This window comes from Heterodontus francisci, chromosome 3, assembly GCF_036365525.1.
Source record: "Heterodontus francisci isolate sHetFra1 chromosome 3, sHetFra1.hap1, whole genome shotgun sequence".
NCBI lineage: Eukaryota > Metazoa > Chordata > Chondrichthyes > Heterodontiformes > Heterodontidae > Heterodontus > Heterodontus francisci.
The window spans coordinates 7,968,012-7,992,502 of NC_090373.1; the positions used below are offsets into that span (position 1 = coordinate 7,968,012).

General features: G+C 51.9%; 2 protein-coding genes across 2 annotated transcripts in view; one reads left to right on the forward strand and one right to left on the reverse strand.

The window, feature by feature from the left end:
- The window catches only part of LOC137353664 (serine-rich adhesin for platelets-like), a 44,983-nt gene extending 26,960 nt beyond the window's left edge, over positions 1-18,023 (forward strand). The window contains exons 14-27 of the mRNA XM_068020025.1: positions 2,472-2,626; positions 2,820-3,100; positions 3,441-3,601; positions 3,801-4,003; positions 6,614-7,675; positions 8,265-8,734; positions 10,402-10,703; positions 11,051-11,640; positions 12,520-12,815; positions 14,572-15,347; positions 16,101-16,348; positions 16,869-17,128; positions 17,163-17,434; positions 17,943-18,023. Coding sequence (XP_067876126.1) covers positions 2,472-2,626; positions 2,820-3,100; positions 3,441-3,601; positions 3,801-4,003; positions 6,614-7,675; positions 8,265-8,734; positions 10,402-10,703; positions 11,051-11,640; positions 12,520-12,815; positions 14,572-15,347; positions 16,101-16,348; positions 16,869-17,128; positions 17,163-17,434; positions 17,943-18,023 — 5,157 coding nt within the window. The remainder of the gene's footprint in view (positions 1-2,471; positions 2,627-2,819; positions 3,101-3,440; positions 3,602-3,800; positions 4,004-6,613; positions 7,676-8,264; positions 8,735-10,401; positions 10,704-11,050; positions 11,641-12,519; positions 12,816-14,571; positions 15,348-16,100; positions 16,349-16,868; positions 17,129-17,162; positions 17,435-17,942) is intronic.
- A 981-nt stretch (positions 18,024-19,004) lies between these two features.
- Positions 19,005-21,296, reverse strand: LOC137353672 (uncharacterized). The gene is made up of 6 exons (XM_068020036.1): positions 21,104-21,296; positions 20,744-20,959; positions 19,875-20,018; positions 19,401-19,622; positions 19,189-19,280; positions 19,005-19,064 (listed from the first exon to the last, which is right to left on the reverse strand). The coding sequence occupies exons 1-6, from the start codon at positions 21,294-21,296 to the stop codon at positions 19,005-19,007; spliced, it is 927 nt and encodes a 308-aa protein (XP_067876137.1).
- Positions 21,297-24,491: the final 3,195 nt, after the last annotated feature.

A 24,491-nucleotide genomic window follows, 5' to 3' on the forward strand; every position in this document is an offset into this window, starting at 1 on the left:
AGCAGCATCAACATCAACGGCAGCACCAACACCAACAGCAGCACCAACACCTGCATCAACACCTGCATCAACCCCAACACCAACAGCAGCACCAACACCTGCATCAACAGCAGCACCAATACCAACAGCAGCATCAACATCAACGGCATCAAGAACACCAACAGCAGCACCAACACCTGCATCAACACCTGCATCAACCCCAACCGCAACAGCAGCACCAACACCTGCATCAACACCAACACCAACAGCAGCACCAATGCCAACAGCAGCATCAACGTCAACAGCAGCACCAACACCTGCATCAGCACCAACACCAGCACCAACACCTGCATCAACACCAACACCAACAGCAGCATCAACACCAACAGCAGCACCAACACCAGCATCAGCATCAGCACCAAAGCCAACATCAGCACCAACACCTGCATCAACATCAGCACCAACACCTGCATCAACCCCAACACCAACAGCAGCTCCAACACCTGCATCAACACCAACACCAACAGCAGCACCAATACCAACGGCAGCACCAACACCAACAGCAGCACCAACACCTGCATCAGCACCAACACCAGCACCAACACCTGCATCAACACCCACACCAGCAGCACCAACACCAACAGCAGCACCAACACCTACATCAGCACCAACACCAGCACCGACACCTGCATCAGCACCAACACCAGCACCAACACGTGCATCAACACCAACACCAGCACCAATACCAACAGCAGCATCAACATCAACGGCAGCACCAACACCAACAGCAGCACCAACACCTGCATCAGCACCAACACCAGCACCAACACCTGCATCAACACCAACACCAGCAGCAGCACCAACACCAACGGCAGCACCAACACCAACAGCAGCACCAACACCTACATCAGCACCAACACCAGCACCGACACCTGCATCAGCACGAACACCAGCACCAACACCTGCAACAACACCAACACCAGCTCCAAAACCAACAGCAGCATCAACACCAACAGCAGCACCAACACCAGCATCAGCACCAAAGCCAACATCAGCACCAACACCTGCATCAACATCAGCACCAACACCTGCATCAACCCCAACACCAACAGCAGCTCCAACACCTGCATCAACACCAACACCAACAGCAGCACCAATACCAACGGCAGCACCAACACCTGCATCAGCACCAACACCAGCACCAACACCTGCATCAACACCAACACCAGCAGCAGCATCAACACCAGCAGCAGCATCAACACCAGCAGCAGCATCAACACCAACGGCAGCACCAACACCAACAGCAGCACCAACACCTACACCAGCACCGACACCTGCATCAGCGCCAACACCAGCACCAAAACCTGCAACAACACCAACACCAGCACCAACACGTGCATCAACACCAACACCAGCACCAATACCAACAGCAGCATCAACATCAATGGCAGTACCAACTCCAACAGCAGCACCAACACCTGCATCAGCACCAACACCAGCAGCAGCACCAACACCAACGGCAGCACCAATACCAACAGCAGCACCAAAACCTACATCAGCACCAACACCAGCACCGACACCTGCATCAGCACCAGCACCAGCACCAACACCTGCATCAACATCAGCACCAACACCTGCATCAACACCAATACGAACAGCAACACCAACACCAACAGCAACACCAACACCTGCATCAGCACCAACACCAACAGCATCACCAACACCTGCATCAGCACCAATACCAACACCTGCATCAACACGAGCAGCAGCACCGACACCTGCATCAGCACCAATACCAACAGCAGCATCAGCACCAACACCAACAGCGGCATCAACACCTGCATCACCACCAACAACAACAGCAGCATCAAAATCAACAGCAGCACCAACACCTGCATCAGCACCAAAATCTGCATCAACACCAACACCAACATCAGCACCAACACCTGCATCAGCACCAACACCAGCATCAACACCTGCATCAACCCCAACACCAACAGCAGCACCAACACCTGTATCAGCACCAAAATCTGCATCAACACCAACACCAACATCAGCACCAACACCTGCATCAGCACCAACACCAGCACCAACACCTGCATCAACCCCAACACCAGCACCAACACCTGCATCAACACCTGCATCAACCCCAACACCAGCAAGAACACCTGCAACAACACCAACAGCATCATCAACACCAACAGCAGCACCACCACCTGCATCAGCACCAACACCAGCACCAACAGCAGCACCAAGACCAACAGCAGCACCAACACCTGCATCAGCACCAACACCAGCACCAACACCTGCATCAACACCAACAGCATGATCAACACCAACAGCAGCACCAAAGCCAACATCAGCACCAACACCTGCATCAACATCAGCACCAACACCTGCATCAACCACAACACCAACAGCAGCACCAACATCTGCATCAACACCAACACCAACAGCAGCACCAATACCAACAGCAGCACCAATACCAACAGCAGCACCAATACCAACAGCAGCATCAACATCAACGGCAGCACCAACACCAACAGCAGCACCAACACCTGTATCAGCACCAACGCCAGCACCAACACCTGCATCAACACCAACACAAGCAGCAGCATCAACACCAACGGCAGCACCAACACCAACAGCAACACCAACACAAACATCAGCACCAACACCAGCACCGACACCTGCATCAGCACCAACACCAGCACCAACACCTGCAACAACACCAACACCAGCACCAACACGTGCATCAACACCAACACCAACAGCAGCACCAACACCAACAGCAGCACCAACACCAACAGCAGCACCAACAACTGCATCAACACCAACAGCAACACCAACACCAACAGCAGCACCAAAGCCAACATCAGCACCAACAACAGCTGTACCAACACCAACAGCAACACCAACAGCAGCACCAACACCAACAGCTGCACCAACACCTGCATCATCACCTGCATCAACACCAACACCTGCATCAACATCAACACCAACAGCATCATCAACACCAACAGCAGCACCAAAACCAGCATCAGCACCAAAGCCAACATCAGCACCAACACCTGCATCAACATCAGCACCAACACCTGCATCAACCCCAACACCAACAGCAGCACCAACACCTGCATCAACACCAACACTAACAGCAGCACCAATACCAACAGCAGCATCAACATCAACGGCAGCACCAACACCAACAGCAGCACCAACACCTGCATCAGCATCAACACCAACACAAGCAGCAGCATCAACACCAACGGCAGCACCAACACCAACAGCAACACCAACACAAACATCAGCACCAACACCAGCACCGACACCTGCATCAGCACCAACACCAGCACCAACACCTGCAACAACACCAACACCAGCACCAACACATGCATCAACACCAACACCAACAGCAGCACCAACACCAACAGCAGCAGCAACACCTGCATCAACACCAACAGCAACACCAACACCAACAGCAGCACCAAAGCCAACATCAGCACCAACAACAGCTGTACCAACACCAACAGCAACACCAACAGCAGCACCAACACCAACCGCTGCACCAACACCTGCATCATCACCTGCATCAACACCAACACCTGCATCAGCACCAACACCTGTATCAACACCAACACCTGCATCAGCACCTGCAACAGAACCAACACCAACACCTGCATCAACACCAACACCAGCATCAAAACCAACACCAACAGCAGCACCAACACCAACCGCTGCACCAACACCTGCATCATCACCTGCATCAACACCAACACCTGCATCAGCACCAACACCTGTATCAACACCAACACCTGCATCAGCACCTGCAACAGAACCAACACCAACACCTGCATCAACACCAACACCAGCATCAAAACCAACACCAACAGCAGAACCAACTCCAACAGCAGAACGAACAACTGCAGCAGCACCAACACCTGAATCAGCACCTGCATCAACACCAACACCAGCATCAGCACCAACACCTGCATCAGCACCAACACCTGCATCAGCACCTGCAACAGTACCAACACCAACACCTGCATCAACACCAACACCAACAGCAGCACCAACACCTGCACCAGCACCTGCATCAACACCAACACCAACACCAACACCTGCATCAACACCAACAGCAGCACAACACCTGCATCAGCACCAACACCTGCATCAGCACCAACAGTAGCGCCAACACCTGCATCAACACCAACACCAACACCTGCATCAACACCAACACCAACAGCAGCACCAACACCTGCATCAGCACCAACACCTGCATCAGCACCAACAGCAGCACGAACACCTGCATCAACACCAACAGCAGAATCATCACCAACACCAGCACCAACACCAACACCAGCACCAACACCTGCATCAACAACAACAGCAGCATCAGCACCAACACCTGCATCAACACCAACAGCAACACCAACACCTGCATCAACACCAACACTAACAGCAGCACTAGCACCAGCACCAACACCTGCATCAACACCTACACTAACAGCTGCACCAACACTAACAGCTGCACCAACACTAACAGCAGCACCAACACAAACACCAACAGCAGCATCAGCACAAACACCTGCATCAACACCAACACCAACAGCAGCATCAACACCAACAGCAGCATCAACACCAACAGCAGCACCAACACCAACACCAGTACCAACACCAGCACCAACACCTGCATCAGCACCAACACCAGCACCAACACCTGCATCAATACCAACACCAACAGCAGCACCAACACCTGCATCAGCGCCAACAACAACAGCAGCACCAATACGAACGGCAGCATCAACACCAACGGCAGCACCAACACCAACAGCAGCAACAATACCAACAGCAGCACCAACACTTGCATCAACACCAACACAATCAGCAGCACAAACACCAACAGCAGCATCAGCACCAACACCTGCATCAACACCAAAAGCAGCACCAACACCAGCAGCAGCACCAACACCTGCATCAGCACCAACAACAACAGCAGCACCAACACCAACGGCAGCACCAACACCAACAGCAGCATCAAAACCAACGGCAGCACCAACACCAACAGCAGCATCAACACCAACATCAACAGCAGCACCAACACCAACAGCAGCATCAGCACCAACACCTGCATCAACACCAACACCAGCACTAACACCTGCATCAGCACCAACACCAACAGCATCACCAACACCTGCATCAACACGAACAGCAGCACCGACACCTGCATCAGCACCAATACCAACAGCAGCTTCAACACAAACACCAGTACCAACACCTGCATCAACACCAACACCAACAGCAGCATCAACACCAACAGCAGCACCAACACCAACAGCAGCACCAACATCTGCATCAACACCAACAGCAGCACCAACATCTGCATCAACACCAACACCATCAGCACCAACACCAGCATCAGCACCAACACCAACAGCAGCACCAATACCAACAGCAGCATCAACATCAACAGCAGCACCAACACCTGCATCAGCACCAACACCTACATCAGCACCAACACCAGCACCGACACCTGCATCAGCACCAACACCAGCACCAACACCTGCAACAACACCAACACCAGCTCCAACACCAACAGCAGCATCAACACCAACAGCAGCACCAACACCTGCACCAACAGCAGCACCAACACCAACAGCAGCACCAACACCTGCATCAGCATCAACACCAACACCAAAAGCAGCATCAACACCAACAGCAGCACCAACACCAGCATCAGCACCAAAGCCAACATCAGCACCAACACCTGCATCAACATCAGCACCAACACCTGCATCAATCCCAACACCAACAGCAGCTCCAACACCTGCATCAACACCAACACCAACAGCAGCACCAATACCAACAGCAGCATCAACATCAACGGCAGCACCAACACCAACAGCAGCACCAACACCTGTATCAGCATCAACACCAACAACAGCAGCAGCATCAACACCAACGGCAGCACCAGTACCAACAGCAGCACCAACACCTACATCAGCACCAACACCAGCACCGACACCTGCATCAGCACCAACTCCAGCAATAACACCTGCAACAACACCAACACCAGCAACAACACCTGCATCAACCCCAACAACAACAACAGCTCCAACACCTGCATCAACACCAACACCAACAGCAGCACCAATACCAACAGCAGCATCAACATCAATGGCAGCACCAACACCAACAGCAGCACCAACACCTGCATCAGCACCAACACCAGCACCAACACCTGCAACAACACCAACACCAGCAGCAGCATCAACACCAACGGCAGCACCAACACCATCAGCAGCACCAACACCTACATCAGTACCAACACCAGCACTGACACCTGCATCAGCACCAACACCAGCACCAACACCTGCAACAACACCAACACCAGCACCAACACGTGCATCAGCACCAACACCTACATCAGCACCAACACCAGCACCGACACCTGCATCAGCACCAACACCAGCACCAACACCTGCAACAACACCAACACCAGCACCAACACGTGCATCAACACCAACACCAACAGCAGCACCAACACCAACAGCAGCACCAACACCTGCATCAACACGAACAGCAGCATTAACACCAACAGCAGCACAAGCACCTGCATCAACACCAATACCAACAGCATCACCAACACCTGCATCAGCACTAATACCAACACCTGCATCAACACGAACAGCAGCACCGACTCCTGCAACAGCACCAATACCAATAGCATCACCAACACCTGCATCAGCACCAACACCAACAGCAACACCAACACCTGCATCAGCACCAACAGCATCACCAATACCTGCATCAGCACTAATACCAACACCTGCATCAACACGAACAGCAGCACCGACTCCTGCAACAGCACCAATACCAATAGCATCACCAACACCTGCATCAGCACCAACACCAACAGCAACACCAACACCTGCATCAGCACCAACAGCATCACCAATACCTGCATCAGCACTAATACCAACACCTGCATCAACACGAACAGCAGCACCGACTCCTGCAACAGCACCAATACCAACAGCATCACCAACACCTGCATCAGCACCAACACCTGCATCAGCACTAATACCAACACCTGCATCAACACGAACAGCAGCACCGACACCTGCAACAGCACCAATACCAACAGCAGCATCAACACAAACACCAGTACCAACACCTGCATCAACACCAACACCAACAGCGGCATCAACACCTGCATCACCATCAACAACAACAGCGGCATCAACATCAACAGCAGTACCAATACCTGCATCAGCACCAAACTCTGCATCAACACCAACACCAACAGCAGCACCAACACCTGCACCAGCACCTGCATCACAACACCAACACCAACAGCAGCACCAACACCTACAGCAGAACGAACACCTACAGCAGCACCACCACCTGCATCAACACCAACACCAGCATCAAAACCAACACCAACAGCAGAACCAACTCCAACAGCAGAACGAACAACTGCAGCAGCACCAACACCTGAATCAGCACCTGCATCAACACCAACAGCACCAACACCTGCATCAGCACCAACACCAGCATCAACACCAACACCTGCATCAGCACCAACACCAGCATCAGCACCAACAACTGCATCAACATCAACAACTGCATCAACATCAACACCTGCATCAACACCAACAGCAGCACAACACCTGCATCAGCACCAACACCTGCATCAGCACCAACAGCAGCACCAACACCTGCATCAACACCAACAGCAGAATCATCACCAACACCAGCACCAACACCAACACCAGCAAAAACACCTGCATCAACACCAACACTAACAGCAGCACTAGCACCAGCACCGACACCTGCATCAACACCTACACTAACAGCTGCACCAACACTAACAGCAGCACCAACACAAACACCAACAGCAGCATCAGCACAAACACCTGCATCAACACCAACACCTGCATCAACACCAACACCAACAGCAGCACCAATACCAACAGCAGCATCAACATCAACGGCAGCACCAACACCAACAGCAGCACCAACACCTGCATCAACACCAACACCAACAGCAGCACCAATACCAACAGCAGCATCAACATAAATGGCAGCACCAACACCAACAGCAGCACCAACACCTGCATCAACACCAATACCAACAGCAGCATCAACATCAACGGCAGCACCAACACCAACAGCAGCACCAACACCTGCATCAATCCCAACACCAACAGCAGCTCCAACACCTGCATCAACACCAACACCAACAGCAGCACCAATACCAACACCAGCATCAACATCAACGGCAGCACCAACACCAACAGCAGCACCAACACCTGTATCAGCATCAACACCAACACCAGCAGCAGCATCAACACCAACGGCAGCACCAGCACCAACAGCAGCACCAACACCTACATCATCACCAACACCAGCTCCAACACCTGCAACAATACCAACACCAGCACCAACAGATGCATCAACACCAACACCAACAGCAGCACCAACACCAATAGCAGCACCAACGCCTGCATCAACCCCAACACCAACAGCAGCTCCAACACCTGCATCAACACCAACACCAACAGCAGCACCAATACCAACACCTGCATCAACACCAACACTAACAGCAGCACTAGCACCAGCACCAACACCTGCATCAACACCTACACTAACAGCTGCACCAACACTAACAGCATCACCAACACAAACACCAACAGCAGCATCAGCACAAACACCTGCATCAACACCAACACCTGCATCAACACCAACACCAACAGCAGCATCATCACCAACAGCTGCACCAACACATGCATCAGCACCAACACCAACAGCATCACCAACACCTGCATCAACACGAACAGCAGCACCGACACCTGCATCAGCACCAATACCAACAGCAGCTTCAGCACAAATACCAGTACCAACACCTGCATCAACACCAACACCAACAGCAGCATCAACACCAACAGCAGCACCAACACCTGCATCAGCACCAACATCTGCATCAACACCAACAGCAGCACCAACATCTGCATCAGCACCAACACCGACATCAGCACCAACACCAGCATCAGCACCAATACCAACAGCAGCATCAACATCAACGGCAGCACCAACACCAACAGCAGCACCAACACCTGCATCAACACCAATACCAACAGAGGCATCAACATCAACGGCAGCACCAACACCAACAGCAGCTCCAACACCTGCATCAACACCAACACCAACAGCAGCACCAATACCAACAGCAGCATCAACATCAACGCAGCACCAACACCAACAGCAGCACCAACACCTGTATCAGCATCAACACCAACACCAGCAGCAGCATCAACACCAACGGCAGCACCAGCACCAACAGCAGCACCAACACCAACATCAGCACCAACACCAGCACCAACAGATGCATCAACACCAACACCAACAGCAGCACCAACACCAACAGCAGCACCAACACCTGCATCAACCCCAACACCAACAGCAGCTCCAACACCTGCATCAACACCAACACCAACAGCAGCACCAATACCAACAGCAGCATCAACATCAACGGCAGCACCAACACCAACAGCAGCACCAACACCTGCATCAGCACCAACACCAGCAGCAGCATCAACACCAACGGCAGCACCAACACCAACAGCAGCACCAACACCTACATCAGCACCAACACCAGCACCGACACCTGCATCAGCACCAACACCTGCAACAACACCAACACCAGCACCAACAGGTGCATCAGCACCAACACCGGCACCGACACCTGCATCAGCACCAACACCAGCACCAACACCTGCAACAACACCAACACCAGCACCAACACGTGCATCAACACCAACACCAACAGCAGCAGCAACACCAACAGCAGCAGCAACACCAACAGCAGCACCAACACCTGCATCAACACCAACAGCAGCATTAACACCAACAGCAGCACAAGCACCTGCATCAACACCAATACCAACAGCATCACCAACACCTGCATCAGCACCAACACCAACAGCATCACCAACAGCTGCATCAACACCTGCATCAGCACTAATACCAACACCTGCATCAACACCAAAACCAACAGCTGCATCAACACCTGCATCAGCACTAATACCAACACCTGCATCAGCACCAACACCAACAGCAGCACCAACACCTGCATCAGCACCAACACCAGCACCAACACCTGCATCAACACCAACACAAGCAGCAGCATCAACACCAACGGCAGCACCAACACCAACACAAACATCAGCACCAACACCAGCACCGACACCTGCATCAGCACCAACACCAGCACCAACACCTGCAACAACACCAACACCAGCACCAACATGTGCATCAACAGCAGCACCAACACCAACACCAACAGCAGCACCAACACCAACAGCAGCACCAACAACTGCATCAACACCAACAGCAACACCAACACCAACAGCAGCACCAAAGCCAACATCAGCACCAACAACAGCTCTACCAACACCAACAGCAACACCAACAGCAGCACCAACACCAACAGCAGCACCAAAACCAGCATCAACACCAAAGCCAACATCAGCACCAACACCTGCATCAACATCAGCACCAACACCTGCATCAGCCCCAACACCAGCACAAACAGCAGCACCAACACCTGCATCAGCACCAACACCTGCATCAGCACCAACACCAGCACCAACACCTGCATCAACACCAACACCAACAGCATCATCAACACCAACAGCAGCACCAAAACCAGCATCAGCACCAAAGCCAACATCAGCACCAACACCTGCATCAACATCAGCACCAACACCTGCATCAACCCCAACACCAACAGCAGCACCAATACCAACAGCAGCATCAACACCAACGGCAGCACCAACACCAACAGCAGCACCAACACCTGCATCAGCACCAACACCAGCACCAACACCTGCATCAACACCAACACAAGCAGCAGCATCAACACCAACGGCAGCACCAACAGCAACACCAACACAAACATCAGCACCAACACCAGCACCGACACCTGCATCAGCACCAACACCAGCACCAACACCTGCAACAACACCAACACCAGCACCAACACATGCATCAACACCAACACCAACAGCAGCACCAACACCAACAGCAGCAGCAACACCTGCATCAACACCAACAGCAACACCAACACCAACAGCAGCACCAAAGCCAACATCAGCACCAACAACAGCTGTACCAACACCAACAGCAACACCAACAGCAGCACCAACACCAACCGCTGCACCAACACCTGCATCAGCACCTGCAACAGAACCAACACCAACACCTGCATCAACACCAACACCAACAGCAGCACCATCGCCTGCGCCAGCACCTGCATCAACACCAACACCAACAGCAGCACCAACACCTACAGCAGAACGAACACCTACAGCAGCACCAACACCTGCATCAACACCAACACCAGCATCAAAACCAACACCAACAGCAGAACCAACTCCAACAGCAGAACGAACAACTGCAGCAGCACCAACACCTGAATCAGCACCTACATCAACACCAAAACCAGCATCAGCACCAACACCTGCATCAGCACCAACAACTGCATCAACACCAACACCTGCATCAACATCAACACCTGCATCAGCACCAACATCAACAGCTGCATCAACATCAACACCTGCATCAGCACCAACACCAACACCTGCATCAACACCAACAGCAGCACAACACCTGCATCAGCACCAACAGCAACAGTAGCACCAACACCTGCATCAACACCAACAGCAGCACCTACACCTGCATCAGCACCAACAGCAGAATCATCACCAACACCAGCACCAACACCAACACCAGCACCAACACCTGCATCAACAACAACAGCAGCATCAGCACCAACACCTGCATCAACACCAACAGCAACACCAACACCTGCATCAACACCAACACTAACAGCAGCACTAGCACCAGCACCAACACCTGCATCAACACCTACACTAACAGCTGCACCAACACCAACAGCAGCATCAGCACAAACACCTGCATCAACACCAACACCTGCATCAACACCAACACCAACAGCAGCATCATCACCAACAGCTGCACCACCACATGCATCAACACCAACACCAACAGCAGCATCAACACCAACAGCAGCATCAACAACAACAGCAGCACCAACACCAGCATCAGCACCAACACCAACACCAACACCAACACCAGCACCAACACCAGCACCAACACCTGCATCAGCACCAACACCAGCACCAACACCTGCATCAACACCAACACCAACAGCAGCACCAACATCTGCATCAGCACCAACAACAACAGCAGCACCAATACCAACGGCAGCATCAACACCAACGGCAGCACCAACACCAACAGCAGCAACAATACGAACAGCAGCACCAACACTTGCATCAACACCAACACAAACAGCAGCACAAACACCAACAGCAGCATCAGCACCAACACCTGCATCAACACCAAAAGCAGCACCAACACCAGCAGCAGCACCAACACCTGCATCAGCACGAACAACAACAGCAGCACCAATACCAACAGCAGCATCAACACCAACGGCAGCACCAACACCAACAGCAGCAACAATACCAACAGCAGCACCAACACTTGCATCAACACCAACATCAACAGCAGCACCAACACCAACTGCAGCATCAGCACCAACAGCAGCATCAACACCAACAGCAGCACCAACACCTGCATCAGCACCAACACCAACAGCATCACCAACACCTGCATCAACACGAACAGCAGCACCGACACCTGCATCAGCACCAATACCAACAGCAGCTTCAGCACAAACACCAGTACCAACACCTGCATCAACACCAACACCAACAGCAGCATCAACACCAACAGCAGCACCAACACCTGCATCAGCACCAACATCTGCATCAACACCAACAGCAGCACCAACATCTGCATCAGCACCAACACCGACATCAGCACCAACACCAGCATCAGCACCAACACCAACAGCAGCACCAATACCAACAGCAGCATCAACATCAACGGCAGCACCAACACCAACAGCAGCACCAACACCTGCATCAGCACCAACACCTACATCAGCACCATCACCAGCACAGACACCTGCATCAGCACCAACACCAGCACCAACACCTGCAACAACACCAACACCAGCTCCAACACCAACAGCAGCATCAACACCAACAGCAGCACCAACACCTGCACCAACAGCAGCACCAACACCAACAGCAGCACCAACCCCTGCATCAGCACCAACACCAGCACCAACACCTGCATCAACACCAACACCAAAAGCAGCATCAACACCAACAGCAGCACCAACACCAGCATCAGCACCAAAGCCAACATCAGCACCAACACCTGCATCAACATCAGCACCAACACCTGCATCAATCCCAACACCAAAAGTAGCTCCAACACCTGCATCAATACCAACACCAACAGCAGCACCAATACCAAAAGCAGCACCAATACCAACAGCAGCATCAACGTTAACGGCAGCACCAACACCAACACCAGCACCGACACCTGCATCAGCACCAACACCAGCACCAACACCTGCAACAACACCAACACCAGCAACAACACATGCATCAACACCAACACCAACAGCAGCACCAACACCAACAGCAGCACCAACACCTGCATCAACCCCAACACCAACAACAGCTCCAACACCGGCATCAGCACCAACACCAGCACCGACACCTGCATCAGCACCAACACCAGCACCAACACCTGCAACAACACCAACACCAGCAACAACACATGCATCAACACCAACACCAAAACCAACAGCAGCACCAATACCAACAGCAGCATCATCATCAACGGCAGCACCAACACCAACAGCAGCACCAACACCTGCATCAGCACCAACACCAGCACCAACACCTGCAACAACACCAACACCAGCAGCAGCATCAACACCAACGGCAGCACCAACACCAACAGCAGCACCAACACCTACATCAACACCAACACCAGCACCGACACCTGCATCAGCACCAACACCAGCACCAACACCTGCAACAACACCAACACCAGCACCAACACGTGCATCAGCACCAACACCTACATCAGCACCAACACCAGCACCGACACCTGCATCAGCACCAACACCAGCACCAACACTTGCAACAACAACAACACCAGCACCAACACGTGCATCAACACCAACACCAACAGCAGCATCAACACCAACAGCAGCACCAACACCAACAGCAGCACAAGCACCTGCATCAACACCAATACCAACAGCATCACCAACACCTGCATCAGCACTAATACCAACACCTGCATCAACACCAACGGCAGCACCAACACCAACAGCAGCACCAACACTTACATCAGCACCAACACCAGCACCGACACCTGCATCAGCACCAACACCAGCACCAACACCTGCAACAACACCAACACCAGCACCAACACGTGCATCAGCACCAACAACTACATCAGCACCAACACCAGCACCGACACCTGCATCAGCACCAACACCAGCACCAACACCTGCAACAACAACAACACCAGCACCAACACGTGCATCAACACCAACACCAACAGCAGCATCAACACCAACAGCAGCACCAACACCAACAGCAGCACAAGCACCTGCATCAACATCAATACCAACAGCATCACCAACACCTGCATCAGCACTAATACCAACACCTGCATCAACACGAACAGCAGCACCGACTCCTGCAACAGCACCAATACCAATAGCATCACCAACACCTGCATCAGCACCAACACCAACAGCATCACCAACACCTGCATCAGCACTAATACCAACACCTGCATCAACACGAACAGCAGCACCGACTCCTGCAACAGCACCAATACCAATAGCATCACCAACACCTGCATCAGCACCAACACCAACAGCAACACCAACACCTGCATCAGCACCAACAGCATCACCAATACCTGCATCAGCACTAATACCAACACCTGCATCAACACGAACAGCAGCACCGACACCTGCAACAGCACCAATACCAACAGCAGCATCAACACAAACACCAGTACCAACACCTGCATCAACACCAACACCAACAGCGGCATCAACACCTGCATCACCATCAACAACAACAGCGGCATCAACATCAACAGCAGCACCAATACCTGCATCAGCACCAAACTCTGCATCAACACCAATACCAACAGCAGCACCAACACCTGCACCAGCACCTGCATCAACACCAACACCAACAGCAGCACCAACAACTACAGCAGAACGAACACCTACAGCAGCACCAACACCTGCATCAACACCAACACCAGCATCAAAACCAACACCAACAGCAGAACCAACTCCAACAGCAGAACGAACAACTGCAGCAGCACCAACACCTGAATCAGCACCTGCATCAGCACCAACACCAGCATCAGCACCAACACCTGCATCAGCACCAACACCTGCATCAGCACCAACATCAACAGCTGCATCAACACCAACACCTGCATCAGCACCAACACCAACACCTGCATCAACACCAACAGCAGCACAACACCTGCATCAGCACCAACACCATCAGTAGCACCAACACCTGCATCAGCACCAACGCCTGCATCAGCGCCAGCACCTGCATCAACACCAACACCAACAGCAGCACCTACACCTGCATCAGCACCAACACCTGCATCAGCACCAACAGCAGCACCAACACCTGCATCAACACCAACAGCAGCATCATCACCAACACCAACACCTGCATCAACAACAACAGCAGCATCAGCACCAACACCTGCATCAACACCAACACCTGCATCAACACCAACACCAACAGCAGCACCAACACCAGCACCAACACCAACACCTGCATCAACAACAACATCAACAGCAGCACCAATACCTGCATCAGCACCAAACTCTGCATCAACACCAACACCTGCATCAACACCAACACCAACAGCAGCACCAATACCAACAGCAGCATCAACATCAACGGCAGCAAGAACACCAACAGCAGCACCAACACCTGCATCAGCACCAACACCAGCACCAACACCTGCATCAACACCTGCATCAACCCGAACACCAACAGCAGCACCAACACCTACATCAGCACCAACACCAGCACCGACACCTGCATCAGCACCAACACCAGCAAGAACACCTGCAACAACACCAACACCAACAGCATAATCAACACCAACAGCAGCATCAACACCAACAGCAGCACCAACACCTGCATCATCACCAATGCCAGCCACAACAGCAGCACCAACACCAACAGCAGCACCAACACCTGCATCAGCACCAACACCAGCACCAACACCTGCATCAACACCAACAGCAGCATCAACATCAACGGCAGCACCAACACCAACAGCAGTACCAACACCTGTATCAGCATCAACACCAACACCAGCAGCAGCATCAGCACCAACACCAGCACCAACACCTGCAACAACACCAACACCAGCACCAACACCAACAGCAGCACCAACACCTGCATCAACACCAACAGCAGCACCAATACCAACAGCAGCATCAACATCAACGGCAGCACCAACACCAACACCAGCACCAACACCTGCATCAGCACCAACACCAGCACCAACACCTGCAACAACACCAACACCAGCAGCAGCATCAACACCAACGGCAGCACCAACACCAACAGCAGCACCAACACCTACATCAGCACCAACACCAGCACCGACACCTGCATCAGCACCAACACCAGCACCAACACCTGCAACAACACCAACACCAGCACCAACACGTGCATCAGCACCAACACCTGCATCAGCACCAACACCAGCACCGACACCTGCATCAGCACCAACACCAGCACCAACACCTGCAACAACACCAACACCAGCACCAACACCAACAGCAGCATCAACACCAACAGCAGCATCAACACCAACAGCAGCACCAACACCAACAGCAGCACCAACACCTGCATCAACACCAACAGCAGCATTAACACCAACAGCAGCACAAGCACCTGCATCAACACCAATACCAACGGCATCACCAACACCTGCATCAGCACTAATACCAACACCTGCATCAGCACCAACACGAACAGCAGCACCGACACCTGCAACAGCACCAATACCAACAGCATCACCAACACCTGCATCAGCACTAATACCAACACCTGCATCAACACGAACAGCAGCACCGACACCTGCAACAGCACCAATACCAACAGCAGCATCAACACAAACACAAGTACCAACACCTGCATCACCATCAACAACAACAGCGGCATCAACATCAACAGCAGCACCAATACCTGCATCAGCAACAAACTCTGCATCAACACCAACACCAACAGCAGCACCAACACCTGCACCAGCACCTGCATCAACACCAACACCAACACCAACAGCAGCACCAACACCTACAGCAGAACGAACACCTACAGCAGCACCAACACCTGCATCAACACCAACACCAACATCAAAACCAACACCAACAGCAGAACCAACTCCAACAGCAGAACGAACAACTGCAGCAGCACCAACACCTGAATCAGCACCTGCATCAACACCAACACCAGCATCAGCACCAACACCTGCATCAGCACCAACACCAGCATCAGCACCAACACCTGCATCAGCACCAACACCTGCATCAGCACCAACAACTGCATCAACACCAACACCTGCATCAACATCAACACCTGCATCAGCACCAACACCAACAGTAGCACCAACACCTGCATCAGCGCCAACTCCTGCATCAACACCAACAGCAGCACCTACACCTGCATCAGCACCAACACCTGCATCAGCACCAACAGCAGCACCAACACCTGCATCAACACCAACAGCAGCATCATCACCAACACCAGCACCAACACCTGCATCAACAACAACAGCAGCATCAGCACCGACACCTGCATCAGCACCAATACCAACAGCAGCTTCAATACAAACACCAGTACCAACACCTGCATCAACACCAACACCAACAGCAGCATCAACACCAACAGCAGCACCAACACCTGCATCAGCACCAACATCTGCATCAACACCAACAGCAGCACCAACATCTGCATCAGCACCAACACCAACATCAGCACCAACACCAGCATAAGCACCAACAACAACAGCAGCACTAATACCAACGGCAGCATCAACATCAACGGCAGCACCAACACCAACAGCAGCACCAACACCTACATCAGCACCAACACCATCACCGACACCTGCATCAGCACCAACACCTGCAACAACACCAACACCAGCTCCAACACCAACAGCAGCATCAACACCAACAGCAGCACCAACACCTGCACCAACAGCAGCACCAACACCAACAGCAGCACCAACACCTGCATCAGCACCAACACCTGCATCAACACCAACACCAAAAGCAGCATCAACACCAACACCAGCATCAGCACCAAAGCCAACATCAGCACCAACACCTGCATCAACATCAGCACCAACACCTGCATCAATCCCAACACCAACAGCAGCTCCAACACCTGCATCAACACCAACACCAACAGCAGCACCAATACCAACAGCAGCATCAACATCAACGGCAGCACCAACACCAACAGCAGCACCAACACCTGTATCAGCACCAACACCAGCACCAACACCTGCATCAACACCAACACCAGCAGCAGCATCAACACCAACAGCAGCACCAACACCTACATCAGCACCAACACCAGCACCAACACCTGCAACAACACCAACACCAGCACCAACAGATGCATCAACACCAACACCAACAGCAGGACCAACACCAACAGCAGCACCAACACCTGCATCAGCACCAACACCAACAGCAGCTCCAACACCTGCATCAACACCAACACCAACACCAACAGCAGCACCAATACCAACAGCAGCATCAACATCAACGGCAGCACCAACACCAACGGCAGCACCAACACCTGCATCAGCACCAACACCAGCACCAACACCTGCAACAACACCAACACCAGCAGCAGCATCAACACCAATGGCAGCACCAACACCTACATCAGCACCAACACCAGCTCCGACACCTGCATCAGCACCAACACCAGCACCAACACCTGCAACAACACCAACACCAGCACCAACACGTGCAGCAGCACCATCACCTACATCAGCACCAACACCAGCACCGACACCTGCATCAGCACCAACACCAGCACCAACACCTGCAACAACGCCAACAGCAGCACCAACACCAACAGCAGCATCAACACCAACAGCAGCATCAACACCAACAGCAGCACCAACACCAACACCAGCAAGAACACCTGCAACAACACCAACACCAACAGCATAATCAACACCAACAGCAGCATCAACACCAACAGCAGCACCAACACCTGCATCATCACCAATGCCAGCCACAACAGCAGCACCAACACCTGCATCAACACCAACACCAACAGCAGCACCAATACCAACAGCAGCATCAACATCAACGGCAGCAAGAACACCAACAGCAGCACCAACACCTGCATCAGCGCCAACACCAGCACCAACACCTGCATCAACACCTGCATCAACCCGAACACCAACAGCAGCACCAACACCTACATCAGGACCAACACCAGCAAGAACACCTGCAACAACACCAACACCAACAGCATAATCAACACCAACAGCATCATCAACACCAACAGCAGCACCAAAACCAGCATCAGCACCAACACCTGCATCAACATCAGCACTAACACCTGCATCAACGCCAACATCAACACCAACACCTGCATCAACACCAGCAGCAACAGCAGCACCAGCACCAACACCTGCATCAACACCTGCATCAACCCCAACACCAACAGCAGCACCAACACCTGCATCAACACCTGCATCAACCCCAACACCAACATCAGCACCAATACCAACAGCAGCATCAACGGCAGCACCAACACCAACAGCAGCACCAACACCTGCATCAACACCAACACCAGCAGCAGCATCAACATCAATGGCAGCACCAACACCAACAGCAGCACCAACACCTACATCGGCACCAACACCAACAGCAGCATCAACACCAACAGCAGCATCAACACCAGCATCAGCACCAAAGCCAACATCAGCACCAACACCAACACCAGCACCAACACCTGCATCAGCACCAACACCAGCACCAGCACCTGCATCAACACCAACAGCAGCACCAACACCTGCATCATCATCGCACCAACAGCAGCACCAACACCAACAGCAGCACCAACACCAACAGCAGCACCAACACCAACAGCAGCACCAACACTTGCATGAACACCAACACCAACAGCAGCATCAACACCAACAGCAGCACCAACACCAACAGCAGCACCAACACTTGCATGAACACCAACACCAACAGCAGCACCAACACCAACAGCAGCACCAACACTTGCATGAACACCAACACCAACAGCAGCATCAACACCAACAGCAGCATCAACACCAACAGCAGCATCAACACCAACAGCAGCATCAACGCCAACAGCAGCACCAACACCAACAGCAGCACCAACACTTGCATGAACACCAACACCAACAGCAGCATCAACACCAACAGCAGCATCAACACCAACACCTGCATCAACACCAACACCTGCATCAACACCAACACCTGCATCAACACCAACACCTGCATCAGCACCAACACCAGCACCAACACCTGCATCAACACCAACACCAACAGCAGCATCAACGCCAACAGCAGCACCAACACCAACAGCAGCACCAACACTTGCATGAACACCAACACCAACAGCAGCATCAACACCAACAGCAGCATCCACACCAACACCTGCATCAACACCAACACCTGCATCAACACCAACACCTGCATCAGCACCAACACCAGCACCAACACCTGCATCAACACCAACACCAACAGCAGCATCAACACCAACAGCAGCACCAACACTTGCATGAACACCAACACCAACAGCTGCATTAACACCAACAGCGGCACCAACACCTGCATCAACAGCGGCACCAACACCTGCATCAACACCAACAGCGGCACCAACACCTGCATCAGCACCAACACCAACAGCATCACCAACACCTGCATCAACACGAACAGCAGCACCGACACCTGCATCAGAACCAATTCCAACAGCAGTATCAACACAAACACCAGTACCAACACCTGCATCAACACCAACATCAACACCAACACCTGCATCAACACCAGCACCAACAGCAGCACCAGCACCAACACCAGCATCAACACCAGCACCAACAGCAGCACCAGCACCAACACCTGCATCAACACCAATACCAACATCAACACCAACACCATCATCAACACCAACACTTGCATCAACACCAAAACCAACACCGGCTCCTGCACCTGCACCAACAGCTGCACCAACAGTAGCATCAACACCAACACCACCAGCTGCCGTCTCCTCAGCCACATGTGGCTCCATCGGGAGAGAGTGGATGGACACTGAGATCCAGCTGGAAGGATCCGAGACCAGAGGTCGGCAACATGTACACGGACGCTAGTGTCTGTGGTAAAAATTCTGAGGTCCATGCTAATTTTGTTTGTCTGATCGCGAGGTTATTTTAAGACACAAGTTTAAAATTTAAAATGACCAGAAGCCAAAATAATTAGAAGGGATCATTGGAGTATCAACAACACCCACCTCTCCAGGTGCGGCAGCTCACTGGCTGTGATTGGAGCATGCACAGTCTGGGTGCTGGAGCTGGATGGAAGCAGTCATGTCGGATCCGCAGTGGGTGAGAATCCGCCGAATGTATGGGAGGAATGGAGCTGGCGGGTGGGGTGCGGGGTGCGGGGGTGGAAATGGAACTGGCAGGTGGGTGGGAGGATATGGAGCTGGCAGGAGAATGGGGGGCATGGAACTGGCGGGTGGGTGGTAGGAGAATGGAGCTGGCAAGTGAGTGGGTGGGGTGGAGAATGGAGCTGGCCAGAGGGGAGGCTTCGTAATCACCAGTTGTAGGCCTCAAACCCCGAATAAGATGCTCCTAGTCCCACGTTTGCACCAAGTGGAGCGGCAGCTGTGGGACTTCTCCCGGTGACAGGCCTGGGTAATGGCCACCAGCTTTCTAGTTCTTTTGCAGGAGCTAAGGATTAATAAACTGTAACATCAAAACGCAAAACTTTAAAGAAAACTCAGCTCAGGTATAAAGGGGTCTGGTGGAAGGGATGGAAGAACCATAGGGACACAGCACAAGTGGGGGTTGATGGGGGTGGGTGGGGGGTGTTGGTGAGAGCACCTGCCCGAAAAGGAGAGCAAGAGATCTAGAGCTACTGCGTAAGGTGATAATTCCTTTAATTAACAAAAACATCTCTATCAGAAACAAACTAGAAAAAGCCTAGAAATACTGGTTTGACATAATAGAAAGGAAGAGGACAAGAGGTTGAGTAAATCTAATGTCCTTTAGGGAAGGAAATCTGCTGTCCTTACCTGGTCTGGCCTACATGTGACTCCAGACCCACAATGTGGTTGACTCTTAAATGCCCTCTGAAATGGCCGAGCAAGCCACTCAGTTCAAGGGCAATTAGAGATGGGCAACACATGCTGGCCTCGCCAGCAATGCACACATTCCACGAACAAATAAAAAGAAATGAATCACTTCATAAAGAATGCAGCGATATTGCACACGTTCTGGTGTTAGACTATGTGAAGGACATCAATCTACACAGTCATATCTCATTCAAATTTTTGACTAGCACACATTTATAAAATCTAATGTGGACTCGGGAAGCAGCTATGAATTCTAATTCTACTTTCACGTTTTCCCGCTTTTTACCTTACCCGTGAAAAAACATGGTGTCAAAATCGAGAAGCAGATCGTTCAACCCAGGTTGGGAATGAGACAGTTACTTCTCACAGTCCTGGTTTTTGTCACGTAATGGTTTAACATTCTGGGGGCTACCATTGACCAGAAACCATTGAAAACGTTGACCATAAATTGAACTGGAGTAGCCACATAAATACTGTAATTACAAGAGCAGGTCAGAGGCTGGGAATTCTGCGGTGAGTAACTCACTTCCTGACTCCCCAAAGCTTGTCCATCATCTACAAGGCACAAATCAGGAGTGTGATGAAATACTCTCCACTTGCCTGGATGGGTGCAGCTCCAACAACACTCAAGAAGCTCAACACCATTCAGGACAAAGCAGCCCACTTGATTGGCATCCCATCCTCAACCTTCAACATGCACTCCCTCCACCACCAATGCATAGTGGCAGCAGTGTGTACCATACACAAGGTGCACTGCAGCAACTCACCAAGGATCCTTAGACAGCACCTTCCAAACCTGTGACCTCTACCACCTGGAAGGAGAAGGGCAGCAGATGCCTGGGAACACCACCTGCAAGTTCAGCTCCAAGTCACACCATCCTGACTTGAAAAGATATCACCATTCCTTCACTGTCGCTGGATCAGAATCCTGGAACTCCCTCCCCAACAGCACTGTGCGCGTGTTCACCTCAGATGGACTGAAGCAGTGAAAGAAGGCAGCTCAGCACCACCTTCTCAAGGGCAGTTAGGGATGGGCAACAAATGTTGACCTTGCCAGTGATGCCCACATCCTATGAACGAATAAAAAAAAGCTGTCTAGCTACATGCTAACACAACGTCAACAAAAGTAATTCACATTGGCATTGCATACTATTTTGCTTACTAACTATCTAATACAGTTGTGCTACTCTCCACTGATGTTTGTATGCTTAGCTACTTTATTTATGGGGAGAAATGTGTTTTAAATCAGACTGTGTTTTGATAGCATTAGGTTGGCTACATACTTTATATACAGATTAATTGCCCACATGTACATGGCTGAGTCAATAATTTTGTCAGATGTGTGTGGTGCAACATATTGGTGCCTATCCCTGGGTGAGTCCCCAACACAGGGTCCACAGACAGAGGATCAGCTCTCTCAACCTGTGCTCAGGACACTCCAGCTTTCACAGCTGGTCATTGCTGACATCTGCAGCCTCCTGGAATAAGACCTCTTTCCCAGTGGACCAGCTGGGCACACCATCAGGGTATCTGTCACTGGAGCACCTCTCCCCCCAGCCCCTTTTCCCCAACCCCCTCCCTGGCTGGTTCTCTGCCTGTCCCAGGAGTTGTGTGCTCCCTTCACCTGCAAGGAGAGAAAGCAGAGAGTTGTGAATGGGAGAAATGGATTGTGTGGGAAGGACAACATCTGTGGAGGGTGACTGTGAGGCATGGATGTGAGAGGGCAATTGGATGAGGGTGAGTGTGAGTGTTGGCTGTTCAGATGGGGATATGAGGATGTACTTGGAGTGAGAGGAATGAGTGGAGCTTCAAGGTGTGTTCTGAGAAGTGCTGGGGAGGAGAATGCAGGACAGGTCAGAGTGTGGAGCTGGCTCTTCCAAGCGAGTGAACCTGAGAGAGAACAGTGCCAGAGACCACAGTTAAAAGCAGTGACTAGGAATCAGTGGGAGACAGAGTGCGAGCCTGAGAGAGAATAGTGCTGGACATCCACAGTTAAAAGCAGCAATAGGGAGTCAGTAGGAGACAATATATAAATGACTTGGATGAAGGAACCAAAGGTATGGTTGTTAAATTTGCTGATGACACAAAGATAGGTAGGAAAGTAACTTGTGAACAGGACATAAGGAGATA

Excerpts from the sequence above, each read along its gene's own strand:
- LOC137353672 (XM_068020036.1), bottom strand. The coding sequence starts at position 21,296 with ATGGAGCCACATGTGGCTGAGGAGACGGCAGCTGGTGGTGTTGGTGTT. Across the intron at positions 20,960-21,103 it reads TGGTGCTGGTGCTGCTGTTG|GTGTCGGTGCTGCTGTTCGT; the intron begins GTGCTGGTGTTG and ends GTTCTGATGCAG. Across the intron at positions 19,623-19,874 it reads TGGTGCCGATGTAGGTGTTG|GTGTTGGTGTTGATGTTGGC; the intron begins GTGCTGCTGTTG and ends GTGTTGATGCAG.